Below are 13,524 nucleotides of genomic sequence, written 5' to 3' on the forward strand. Positions count from 1 at the left end.
AAATGATTCAAGCAAGGCTTCAACAGTACGTGAACTGAGGACATCGAGATGCTCAAGCTGGTTTTAGAAAAGGCAGAGGAACCAAAGATCAAATCACCAACATCTTTTGAATCATAGAAAAAGTAAGAGAATTCCAGAAAAACGTCTACTTCTGCTGCATTGATTACGCTAAAACCTTTGACTGTGTGGATCACAACAAACTGTGGAAAATTCTTAAAGGGATGGGAATACCAGACCACCTGACTTGCCTCCTGAGCAATCTGTATGCAAGTCAAGAAGCAACAGTTAGAACCAGACATGGAACAACGGACTGGTTCCAAATTGGAAAAGGAGTATGTCAAGGCTGTATACTCTCACCATTATTTAACTTATATGCAGAGTACATCATGTGAAATGCCGGGCTGGATGAAGCACAAGCTGGAATCAAGATTGCCAGGAGAAATATCAATAACCTCAGACATGCAGATGACACCACCCTTATGGCAGAAAGTGAAGAGGAACTAAAGAGCCTCTTGATGAAAATGAAAGAAGAGAGGGAAAAAGCTGGCTTAAAACTCAACATTCAAAACACTAAGATCATGGTATCCGGTCCCATCACTTCATGGCAAATAGATGGGGAAACAAAGGCAACAGTGACAGACTATTTTCTTGGCTCCAAAATCACTGCAGATGCTGCCTGCAACCATGAGATTAAAAGACGCTTGCTCCTTGGAAGAAAAGTTATGACCAACCTAGACAGCATATTAAAAATCAGAGACATTACTTTGCTGGCAAAGGTCCATCTCATCAAGGCTATGGTTTTTCCAGTGGTCATGTATGGATGTGAGAGTCAGACTATAAAGAAAACTGAGCACCAAAGAATTGATGCTTTTGAACTGTGGTGTTGGAGAAGACTCTTGAGAGTCCCTTGGACTGCAAGGAGATCCAACCAGTTAATCGTAAAGGAAATCAGTCCTGAATATTCATTGGAAGGACAGATGCTGAAGCTAAAACTCCAATACTTTGGCCACCTGATGTGAAGAACTGACTCACTGAAGAGGACCCTGATGCTGGGAAAGATTGAGGGCAGAAGGGGTAACAGAGGATGAAATGGCTGGATGGCATGAGTTTGAGCAAGCTTCGGAGTTGGTGATGGACAGGGAAGCCTGGCGTTCTGCAGCCCATGGGGTCGCAAAGAGTCACACGTGACTGAGCAACTGAATTGAACTGAACTGAGAGATTCAGTTTGGGGAAATGAAAAAGTTCTGAGTTGGATGGTGGTGAAGGTTTACCCAGAATGTGAATGTACTTAGTGCCACTGAATTGCACATTTAAAAATGTTTAAGATGGTCATTTTTGTCTTATAAATTTTATAATTTAAAAAAGAAAATAAACAAGATAGACTAGCCGCTAACTGACATATCTGCTGTGAGGACCGGTCATCCAGGAAGCGTTTAGAGCACCGGGCACAGGGCGGTGAATACAAGCTGCTGCTAAGTTGCTTCAGTCATGTCCAACTCTGTGCGACTCCAAAGACGGCAGCCCACCAGGCTCCTCTGTCCCTGGGATTCCCCAGGCAAGAACGCTGGAGTGGGCTGCTGTCTCCTCCTCCAAATACGGGCTTCTCTCTTCCTTTCTGTCTCTGGAGCACCCTCTTCAGGCCCCACTTCGGGTTCTGCAGAAACAGATGCTCAGTGACTAGACTCTGACTCCCCGGCCCCCAGAGCTGCACAGCTTCTGTGGCGAGACAGCTCCAGCCCTGGGCTGCCATCCAGGGCAGATGCTCTGGTATTGGGACAAACCCACTGCCATCGGATGAAGATGAAGAAACCACCTAATTTCTGCAGTCTTCACACATAGAGCTGAGAGACCACATTTTTTTTAAAAAATGGTTTTGTCTATTTCCTAAATTGTTTGTGAGTAATTTTGCCTCAAAAATAGGTTCACAGGCTAATGCTATCACACGGGTCTGATAGTGAAGAAGAGAACAAAAGTCGCCCTGATATCCATAAAAATTCTTTCTCCTTTAATCATAATCAAGACTATTTTACTTTGGTTAGTCATTTAGAAGTCACTTCATTATGAAAACGCTCAAGCATATACAAAGGTAGAGACCTAACTGCTGCTGCTGCTGCTGCTGCTGCTGTTAAGTCGCTTCAGTCGTGTCCAACTCTGTGAGACCCCACAGACAGCAGCCCACCAGGCTCTGACATCCCTGGGATTCTCCAGGCAAGAACACTGGAGTGGGCTGCCATTTCCTTCTCCAATGCATAAAAGTCAAAAGTGAAAGTGAAGTCGCTGAGTCATGTCTGACTCTTCGCTACCCCATGGACTGCAGCCCACCAGAGAAAATCCCATGGCGGAGGAGCCTGGTAGGCTGCAGTCCATGGGGTCACGGAGAGTCCTAACTAGCCCCTGTGTATCCCACTTAATAGCCAACTTTAACCTCTCTGACTACCTAAGACTCAACATCCTCCCCCAGAAGGCTAGAATAAAAACACCAGGATGGTTACACTGAAGCAACGTTCATTTCTAACAACCCTTATCTTCATCATTAGTACTTTACTCTCAGTTCTTGTTTGGTATCTTCTCATCTGCTTTCCTTCTTGGTGTCTGACACGTGAGACACTCCTGAGAAATTTTACTTCACACACACCCCCCCTTCTCTGCTCTCCGTCTCCTCCTCCCTTCTGAAACACCAGTCCTTGCTCCCTCTGCCCCTCTGCCAAGCCAGGGATCCCAAACACAAATGCCTGACCACAAATCCACTCACCTAGAAGGTCCCAAATATAAAGACAAATCCAGACAGTGGATAAACGGAGCTGACAAATACACTTAACATTTAGGGTTGGGGCTCAGCGACAGGAACCTCTTGAGGTTCATTAGTGCTTAGACTCTCGGTCGTGTCCGAGTCTTTGCAACCCCGTGGCCTAGTAGCCCTCCAGGCTCCTCTGTCCATGGGATTCCCCGGGCAAGAATATTGCGGTGGGTAGCCATTTCCCCTCCAGGGGCTCTTCCAGACCGAGGGATCGAACCCACATCTCTTAGAGCTCCTGCACTGGCAAGTGGGTTCCTTACCACTGCACCACCTGGGAAACAGCAGCATTTAGCACACTAGCCACTGAATTAAAAATTTAAAAACACGCCCAACTGAGTGACTGTATATTATTTAACAGGAAAACCAGGCTGGACACAACACTGCAAAATAGCACGAACAAGGATTCCTATGCAGGTCGTGTCTGTGTGTGTACTTATATTTTAAACATTAAACCCTTTTTTGATGATCCAAGAAGTTTTATGTGCTGATGAGATTCATTCCTTGCAGCACTTTTCGCCAGTGGCAAACCTGCCACCTCTAATTGGTTTTAAAAGGAATCCTAATCACCCAATCCATCACACTCTTGACCTTCGGCCTTCGCGGTCACTCCGCTGTGGTCGAAGCTGGCTCTGAAAGTTCCCGTTCTAACACTGCTGTTGTCCTCAAGCTCCAAATCGCCCGTGACAGGAAGATAATTTGCCCCAACCCTCCGGCAGAGGCAAAAGCAGCACCTGAAGTTTCTAATTCGTCTTCTACCGAGATTCTTTCAGTAAGAGTGAATGTCTAAGATAGTATTAAGTAATAACTTTTCCTCCACTGGGGTTTAAAGACTTATAAATCACCCAAGTCTTCATGCGGTGAAATCCGGTCTCTTCATTACAAAATTCAACAGCTCATTTTTGCTTTTAAATAACTTTTCTTTCTGCAGAGACGTAGTGACCAAGCAATAATCCTTCCAGACGCCCCCTCCCCTCCGAGCACACACTCAGTCTGAGCTGCACGGGCGGCCGACGTCCGGCTGTGAAGAGGTGTCTGCGTCTGCCCCCTGCCCTCCTTGTCCCCACCCTCCCGCCAGGCCACCGGGCTCCCCAGGTGGCATGCAGCAGGGGCACACCCGTGACGCAGCCAGGACCACTAAGGAAACCCAAGGGGTGACCACAAACAGAAGCGGGCATGGCAAGTGGAGAAGCGGGCTCGGGGTGGAGTGAAGAATGCGATCATTTTAGACCCGCTATTGGAGAGGCTGGCGGGACAAACAAATGGACACGGTCAGTGATGTTCACATCGGTGACGAAGTCACAAGGGGAGGGAGCAGGTCAAGGGAGGTGGCCCGGGGCGGGGGTGGGGGCGGAGGCGTGGAGAGCCCACCCATGGAGGGAGGAGAGCTCAGCTCTGAGCATCACCGAGGCTAAGACAGGGGAGTAGCACTTCAAGGAAGCAACTGCAAACACTGGTCGCCTGTGAAACACCACAGCTAAACCGCAGAGGGCCAAATGAGGGGACAGGAAGCTGTCACTACAGAGTTCCCCATCCTCGAAAAGCTGTTTCAGTGATGAGTAAGACATGCACTTAAAACGATACGCAAACGCTATCCCAAATGAAAGGCACACAAGCAGTAAGTGCTGAGGGAACGGGATACCGAGGCCACAGGGGGCGAGGGGCGGCTGCCAGGCACAGAATCAGGCTGGGAGGCCCAGCCCACTCGCTGACCCCGGGCTCAGAGGAGAAGAGCCAAATGACCAGCCCCCAGATGCTCTGAAGGCACCTGCCGAAACAAAACACTCCCTCTTCATGAAGATGAACTGCCTTAATAAGATCCCAATACATCCACCAAAACTCTGGGATTGTGATGTGAGAAACCCCATAAGAAGGCCAAGAAGTCCAACTTCCGAAGAGAGAAACGGCAATCAGAGAGCGACACAAAGTGCCGCTGAAAGGGATCAGAAACACCTCTGAAAATTATAAAACAATGTTCAAGCTCAAGGAAATGTCAATTAAAATGACAATTAGACTTTTGACAATCTACAGATTGGGGAAGAGCATGTTGATACCATACTACAAGGGTCTAAGAAATGGGCATGAACGGTAAAACATCTATAGAAGAAAGCCTGACAACATATTGACATTTAGAAGGCACATATTTAATTCAACAATTCCACCTGCAGTGAATTAAAGATTCACTTCTTGCACAGGTACGTGATGCACGAACAAGCATACTCACTAAACGACCTTGATTGCACACCATGTGCATTACAACCCGGGGACCTGAGGCCACTCCCGACCTTCCCCCGCCCCCAGTCAATCGGCAGGGCCTCGAACTGCCTCTACAAGGTCTCGGCCATCCAGCCCTCCTGCCCACCCTCACAAGCAACACAACCCTCAGCATCTCCCCAGGGCAATTAAACAGGCTTTAGTGCCTTCCGCTCAGAACAGTCGCCTCCTCTCATTCACGTTATGCACTGTGCCCAGATCTGGGTACTCCAGCTGGGGCTGGTGGTAAAGAACCCGCCTGCTAGGGCAGGAGACGTGAGACGTGGGTTCAGTCCCCGGGTCAGGAGACCCCTTGGAGAAGGAGATGGCAACCCACTCCAGTACTCTCGCTGGAGGATCCCATGGACAGAGGAGCCTGGTAGGTTACGGTCTGTAGGGTCACAAAGAGTAAGACCGAGCGACTAAAAAGTATCTGGTGAGGGACACGCTTCCCTTCAAATCCCCCAGATTCCTGGTGCTCACGAGGGGACTAAACCCCATCCTGACCCCGTCAATTCAGATGTGTCCAGGGGCCACAGTGATGTTATACTAAGGTGCGTTAGTCGTGTCCAACTCTCTGTGGATCCCATGGACACAAAGGCTCCTCTGTCCATGGGACTCTCCAGGCCAGAATACTGGAGTGGGTTGTCATTCCCTCCTCCAGGGGATCTTCCCGACCCAGGGACTGAACCCGGGTCTCCCGCACTGTAGGCAGACGCTTTACCATCTGAGCCACCGGGAAAGCCCTATACACTAAGGTGGGAGGTATTAAAAATACTAAGTGACTGTTTTTGGTTCTTTTTGCCTTTCTCAGCGGAGATTGGTAAAAAGTTTGGAATCCCAAGCACATGACAACATATACAAGGAAGTCCATCTTACCATCTGTCACTAAAAAGTCATTTTCTAGAGTTACTGTTTTCTTAAATGAGCGAGATGATCTTTCTCGAGGTGAGCATGTTAAGGTTAGTGATGGCTGGGAGCAGGGACCAAAGCGGATAATTTCGGGTCCTTAATGAGAAGTGTCTGCCATTTCCCAAGGTAAGGCAATTACGCATTAGGAAGGCCAAGGTCATCTTAAATGAGGTGATTCCTGGAGACACGTAGATACTAGCATTATATATCAGTTTGGACAATAAGTTATGGAAAAGAATTTTAAAACTCATCAAATTCATAGAAATAAAAAGTAAAACAGTTGTTCCCAGGGGCCAGAGGGAGAAGAGAGCAGGCAGTCAGGGTTCATCGGGGTCTGGGAAGATGACAAAGTTCCAGCCACAGGATGGCAGTGATGGTAAATGCAGTACCACCACTGAGCTGCACGTTAGAATGGCCAGGATGCTAAACTTTATTATGTCAACATAGAAACACAATTTTTAAAAATCCACCATGAAACATGAATTTTAAATATTTTATTTTTAATAAGTAAAAGATGCAACTACTAATTCTTTTTATTTCTCATTTCAAGACCTAAGACAATATAGACAAAGCATTGACATAGAGAATACGGAGAAAAGTGTAATTCAGACAAATAAATCAATACATCAGAGGGTAGATCTTATGGCTCCAATACAGTAATTATTAAAAGTTTATCTTGATAATTCTTTTTCTAACCCTACAGTCACTTGGAAAGTACTAACATATAAAATTTAATCCACTAATTCTCCTTCTTCTTTTTAATCCCACTCCTCACTTAAAAAGCTTTTGGCCTTCAAGGTCAGGTGCATGCCACGTAGTCAGAAAGCAATTCTTGCCTAAGTACCAGCTGACGGCGGTTAGCCGCAGAAGGCTGGAATGCAGAGAACTCAGCCCTGGTTCCTGAAGGATCCTCCCACAAACTAAAGCCCGGAAGGGCTCCGGACTATTGATAAAATGCAATTAAAATATTAAAAATTAAAAAAAATAAAGAATGGACGGAAAGCGCAACGATAATCCCAAATCATGGAAGGCCACTGAGGACATAGGATCTTCTGCTTCTCAAGCAGACCGTGACACACGCCTGCCGTGCACTGTAAAACCAGCAGCACGAGAAACTGCCACGAGCAGCCCTCTTCAGAGGCGAGGAGAGTCCCTCTTCTCGATGGGTTTGTAGTCAGTGGTTATGCTCTTCAAGGTTAGAAGCTAACAGAATCACATCCTCTAGACTGTGGTGTCCAATACAGCAGCAGCTAAACCACAGCAGGCTGCGTAAACACCATGGCCTCCCTGGTGGCTCAGGCAGTAAAGAATCCCCCTGCAGTGCAGGAGACCCGGGTTTAATCCCTGGGTTGGGAAGATCCCCTGGAGAAGGAAATGGCAACGCACTCCAGAATTCTCACCTGGGAAATCCCACGGACAGGGGAGGCTGGCAGGCTACAGTCCACGGGGTCACAAAGGGTCGGACACAACTTCAGCTAACACTTAAATGTAATATTAAAGTTAAAAATTCAGCTCCTTAGTTACACGAGTCACATTTCCAGTGCTCAAGAGTCACATGTGGGTGGCGGCTGCCACAGTGGGCAAGGCAGATAGAAACACTTCCATCTTCCCTGAACGTCTCCCAGACAAGAGCTGCGCTAGGCACTAAGGGCCGCTTCCTGAAGCACCCACAGCAGCTTCCGTCCACTCACCTTACACACTTGTGCTCAACCCCACCTATGTGAGGCCTGAGGCCAGTTGTCCAGCATGGCAGTGAGTAAAACTAACAATTTAAGTAGGAGATAAAGAGAAACCCCAAGATACAAATGGAGACACGATTTTTAGTTACAGTGAGCAGCCGGGGAGGGCTGGCTGAAGAAATCACCTTTAAGCCAAGATTAGAAAGATAAGACATTTAAGAGGACAGTTTCCAAACAGAGGGGCTGAAAAACCCATGTGCTCAGCTGGGAGGGGGTCTGCACATTCCAGAAACTGATTTTCGTGCCTTCTGCAGCTGTCTCATCAGACTTGAAACACCAAGCAAAGCAGTGAACTGACGCCCAAATCTGTTCTGGGGGTGGAGTCAGACAGCAGTCCATATATAATCCTCAGCCGTTGGTCTTCTATAAACCACCTGCCTTTCTGCCATTTCATTTCTGGAAGGACAGACTTCTGAGTGGGCAGGCACAGGAGGTGCAATGAACTTTGTTACTTCTTAGCAGAGGGAAGGGGCTAAGTGAGGCTCCTGACGACCCTGTGCCGTAACAGGCTGTGTCCACATGGGCACTGGAGACACCTCCATCTCAGGCTGAGCAGCTTCCGAGTGGCGGAGTGTCAGCATTCCAGCCGGGGGCCGACCCCTCACCCTGATGTCGAGCTGCAAGACCCAGCTGCCAGGATGACCCTCACTGGGTGGGTGACCTTTCCCAGGCGGCGGGCACCTCCGCCCAGTCACTGCCCCCCAGACAGCGCACTGCTAGGGGGCTGCACACACCCTCTAGGCCTTTGAACATCTCTGCCCATAACTCAGTAGTCCGATCACACACTGCGTCATTCTCCCGGATTCACTTCCTTCTCTTCCTTCGCAACCAAGCGGCCGTGCCTCTCACAGTCCCGGCATCGTCACAGGGGCTCCCAAGGCCTACAGGACGCTCGCCTGGGGCCTCTACACAGAGCCCTCTGGGGCGCCCACAGCATCTGGAGAGCAGCGCCTGGCCTCCTCTGGTCCAGCCAGAGCCACCCACCAGGAAGCCCCTTCCCACCAGTCATGCTGGGGACAGGACAGAACCTCCACTGCTGGGATGAGCTGCAACACTGAGATTGGGCGGGGGCGGGGGGAGGAGGCTGCATCCTCCCACCAAATTAAGAGTCAGACGTGGACATTATGCTTATCACGTCAGGTTTTTATTTTTCTGTCTTAATGAAGAAAAGGCCAATAACAGAACTAAGTAAACAGAAAACCCCAGTGAGGTGGAACGGTTACAGAGATAGTGTTAAGGAAGGTACTGTTTCCCCACACACGCCCTGACACCCACCGGAAGGGACATTTCTACCCAAAAATATGTCAGTAATTAAAATTAGGTTCCTTTCAAAGTATGCCATTAACATTTTGGATAAAGCTTGGTAAAAAAAAAAAAAAAAGAAAGAAAAACCTTCATTTTCCCTTATTTTGCAGAAAGCATAAGCTTCTGAAGTTAGGATATTATGTGAATGTAACACAAAAAAGGAAGCAAACGAAAAACCTGTGCACCGCCAGACCTGGTTCACTCTCAGCGAGCACAACCCCCTGCACACCACTTCTCCAGAGAACCAGAACAGAGCGTCTCAGCTCAGACACCGCAGGCCGGGGGGCTGATAAGCTACAAGCATTCACCGCTTAGCTCTACAGGCTGGGAAGCCCGAGACCGGGCTGCCCGCGGATCTGGAGCCAGGTAAGAGCACACTTCCTGGATCACAGACTGTGTCCTCACACAGCGGGCAGGGCTGGGGGGCTCGCTGTGGTCCCTTTTATAACGGCACGCATCTCATCCTGGGGGCTCCGCTCTCAACACCTAAGCACCTCTCCAAGGCCCACCTCCTAACACAGCACACGGGGGTAAGGATCTCAACACACTATTGGAGCTGGGGGGCGATGGGGACGGGTGGGGGACTACCGCTGACAGGGATGGAACCGGAGCCTTGTACAGGGGGCTGCAGAAGTCCCAGTAGGGGATTACAGAGAGGGAAGCCAAGGGACCTTTGGGAGCCACTGTGAGCTGATGACAGCACAAGAAAGCCTACCTAACATCCGAGAGCAGAGCAGGCTTGCTCACCTAGAGCGAGTCACATGCCTCAGGCCATTAAGTGAAAGGAAAAAACGGCACCACCCTTCTGCTGATTTGAATAACTGCTATGACCTTCCTAGTATGACCTCATAGAGTCAGAAATGCTCTAGCCCGATGTGAAGGAGGAACTCAACCCGTGGTCTTCTCCCCTCCCCGACGGTCCTTGGATTATAAAAATGCAGCCCACTCAACCCTCAGGGCGGAGCCCCCTCGCCCAGCCCCTTGCATCTCTCAGGAGAAACCTGTATTAATAAATCTACTGCTTGCCTGTCACTTTGCCTCCCCTGAATTCCTTTTGCGCTGAGACACAAAGAACCTGAGCATCAGTAAGTCCAGACACCAAGTGAGTGACTACAATTAAAAGGCCGTGGGTTAGAGTCGCAACGTGAGGTGCAGAGTTTCACAACCGTTCAGCTTATGGCACAGACTCATGAGAAGACGTTCCTGGTCTTGGCACTGTCCCTGGAGGTAGGGAGAGTACAGCTCATCTCCCTTCTGCTTTGGACTGAAGAGAGGAGGTAAGCAGGGAAAGGTGATCAGGTCACAGATCACACACCTGGGGCCGAGTCTGGCTAACCTTTGACCTTCCAGGGTTATGGTCATTACTGTATCCCCTTAGGAATCTACTATCACATTTGAAAATGGGTCAAAAATCAATGGCTGCTTACTTGAAGTTAATTACATATGAAGTATAACTTTACAGAAAGTCTTCTTGAAGAGTTAGGCTTCTAGTACAAACAGAGCAAGATGTAAGACACCACACAAGTTACCTACTCTGCTCAGCTTCCTTAGTTTATTCTGTGGGGCAATCCACAGTGGGCTAGGCACAAGGACAAGCCTTAAAGTGAGGGTAAAAACTGACAGTGTGAGATTCGGATTTTATTGAAAAAATATTTAAATAATGCTACGCACAGGGAAAATACCAGTGCTCTTCCAAATTATGAATAAATTACAAAATATAAAGATGTAATTTTTTGAAGTCCAAAAACATCATTCAAATCTTAAACACATTCACTTCTAAACATGGGATTTCGGACAATCTGCCATTACAGAAAAACAAATTTTAGCTTCGGTACTGCCAGCACCCTTTACATCCTGGACAGGTTATTTGGGAAATCATCTGACTTTAGGAACAAACGTTTAAAGCATCTGGGATTTGGTGGTCCTTAACTTCAGCAAATTTCACTGCAGCTTTTTTGCTTCTGACCCAATACCTTTCTGGCAAATTTAAAAAAAAAAGCAGCTTGCTGTAACTAAAAAGTACCTACAGCCACTCTCTTGGGTTTTATTCGTCTTTTAAACCAATGATATTCAACATAATGGCAGATTATTTAAAATAAAATTATAAAGTATTTTTTGTGAAATTGGGAAGTTCTCACTTCCCTAAATTCAGTTAACTCCTTGTACTAATAGGTGACTAGACTACCCAAACAAACTAAACTTTATATATTTATTTGGAAAGTTTTCTTTGACTTTCCAAAGACTTTATTTGGAAAGTTTTCTTTAAAAACAGTTAAAGTCAGTTAGATATGTTAATTGTATATGGTAATGATTATGAGACAAATAACTGCATATCGTAATAATTATTCCAACTTCATTTTCTACATGAAAGCAAAATACATTAAGATAATGCAATCCCCACTGTTTTTAAACAAGCCCAAATAACGTTCATGTTTTTTCTTCTAACTTTGATAGCTTTCTCTATCTTACCGTGCACTAATGTGGTTTCCCCAGGTGCCACGCTCCTAATTTATATCATCAGCACTCAACTGTGTTATCACAGTAAGGAAAAACAGCTCTGGATCTTCTTCTATAATAATGTACGAGTCCCTCTTGAATCATTTGAGTAACGCCAAAGGAGCCTGAGCAGGCTCTGGGAGTTGGCGATGGGCAGGGAAGCCTGGTGCGCTGCAGTCCATGCGGTCGGGAAGAGTCGGACACGACTGAGCAACTGAACTGAAAGGATACACTCAAAATATCAGCACTGCTTTCAATTAACCCAAAGCAAGGCATGCCCAATGACTGACCACCCTGCAGGAGAAACAGGAGCTTGGCTACTCTGTAAAAAGCTTTGCGACTCAGAGACATATGAGGCATAACAAAAATCAAATGGGAAGCGAAAGAGGATTTTAATAAAGGTGGTTTCTTTTCCGTGCCGTTTGAAAAATGCCATTACAACAGGTAGCATAACAAATAGAACAAGTATATGTAGATACGCAAGGACCCTAGGTTATAAGTACCCTAAAGTGTCTGCTCTTAAAGTTCCTGAAAATAGGAGAAACTTCGAAATTGACTCAGAGTGACTTCAAAATGAGATAAAGGAAACACCGTCATAAACAGCGTGGTGGGAGAAAGAGAGATGTGAACGGAGACTTGTCTCTCTCGTGTGAGTTACCCCTCGTACCGCGTTGGAGGAGAGAACTCTGGCTGTCCCCAACGCTGGCTACAGACACAAAGATTCCAAAAACCGAGACGAGCGCTTTGCAAACACTGAGTAGAATCAGCGGAGGCTTCCCCGCGTCGGGCTCTACGTTCCAGGAACAGAGCAAACCGCATCCACCCGGATAATAAGGGGAATCGGGAAAGTTGGCCTCTTTAGAGAAAGGAGAGGACTTGGCTAGGAAGAGCTTCAGGAGGAGACTTGCTCCGCTTCTTGCCTGGAGGGCGGACACGGTCCCAACAGAGTCCCTAGCCCCCCTAGCCCCCCAAGTCCCCCGGCTCCAGCCCGGGCCGCCCGGTGCCGCCTCTCCATCAGACCACAGAGGTCCGCGGGCGCACGCAGAGCTGGCCGCCCGCCGCGCCCCGCGCGCACTCACCCGCGCTCCCGGGAAACGCGAGCCCGCCGGGGTGCAGGGCTCGGGGCCTCGCGGGGCTCCTCGGCGCGGCGCTCACACACGCCTGGGCGCCGCCATCTTGCCCAGGAAGCGGGCCTCGCGCCGGAGGCCCCCGGGCGGGCGCCCTCGGCGGAGCCGGAGCGCCGAGGAGCCCCGGGCGGTGGCCCCGCGGCCCCGCACGCCCGCGGCGGCCGGGCCCCGCACGGCCAGGTCCCGCCCCTCGCCCCCGACCCAGGCGCCGGCGGAGTCGGCGCCCGCGCAGCCCACACGGCGGCTCAGGCGGCGCCGAGGGCAGCCCGGGCGGAGGGCGGGGATGGAGCGGGCGCTCGGCAACCTGGCGACGCGGAGCGCTTCGGCCGCCCCCGCCCGGCCGCCCGCTGACCCCCGCCTCCGCCGTCGGGAAGCGCGGCCCGCCGCCCGCCGTCCGGCCTCGGCCGCTCCGCGCGCTCCGCGGGCGGCTGCCTCGCGGGACCCCGGGGCGGGGGCGGCCGCCGGGAACGCCTCCCGCAGGCGCCGCCCCCTTAGCTGCCCGAAGCCCGCCTGCGCCGCGGCGCGCGGCCGGAGCCCCCTGGAGGCGAGACCCCTCGCCCGCGGCGCGCGGCCGGAGCCCCCCTGCGGCGGAGGCCCCTCGTCCGGGGCGCGCGGGCAGAGCCTCCGCTCGGCCGGGGCGCCCCTGAGCCCGAGCGCCCCTGAGGCGGGGCGTGGGCCGCGCCCTGCGCGCAGCCCCGCGCCCGCGTCCCGCCCGCGCTTCCCGCGGCGGCGGCGGCGGCGGCGGTTTCGCGGGTCGAGTTTAAACTCGGGGCCTCGGCGGAGAGGACCCCCTGCGTGTGGCGCTGAAGATGGCGGCGTCCAGCCGCGCGCAGGTGCTGGACCTGTACCGCGCGATGCTGCGGGAGAGCAAGCGCTTCGGCGCCTACAACTACCGGTG

At 50.2% G+C, this 13,524-nt stretch overlaps 2 protein-coding genes across 12 annotated transcripts in view; one reads left to right on the forward strand and one right to left on the reverse strand.

Annotated features, from left to right (window-relative positions):
- Positions 1 to 13,524, reverse strand: part of FARS2 (phenylalanyl-tRNA synthetase 2, mitochondrial) — a 315,728-nt gene that overhangs the window by 289,573 nt on the left and 12,631 nt on the right. For 7 of the 9 annotated variants that reach the window (XM_027958611.3, XM_042237128.2, XM_027958610.3 and 4 more), the window contains exon 1: positions 12,579 to 12,677. The exons of 1 other annotated variant lie outside the window; for it this stretch is intronic. The gene's annotated coding sequence lies outside the window, so the exon portion shown is untranslated. Of the gene's footprint in view, positions 1 to 11,472; positions 11,719 to 12,578; positions 12,678 to 13,524 lie in introns of those variants that run through there. One more of the 9 variants, XM_042237127.2, reaches the window with a different exon arrangement.
- LYRM4 (LYR motif containing 4) overlaps positions 12,976 to 13,524 on the forward strand; it is an 88,606-nt gene continuing 88,057 nt past the window's right edge. For all 3 annotated transcript variants that reach the window (XM_060403796.1, XM_004019146.6, XM_042237131.2), the window contains exon 1: positions 12,976 to 13,521. In XM_060403796.1, coding sequence (XP_060259779.1) covers positions 13,436 to 13,521 — 86 coding nt within the window. In that variant the 5' untranslated portion in view covers positions 12,976 to 13,435. The remainder of the gene's footprint in view (positions 13,522 to 13,524) is intronic.

This window comes from Ovis aries, chromosome 20, assembly GCF_016772045.2.
Source record: "Ovis aries strain OAR_USU_Benz2616 breed Rambouillet chromosome 20, ARS-UI_Ramb_v3.0, whole genome shotgun sequence".
Classification (NCBI taxonomy): domain Eukaryota; kingdom Metazoa; phylum Chordata; class Mammalia; order Artiodactyla; family Bovidae; genus Ovis; species Ovis aries.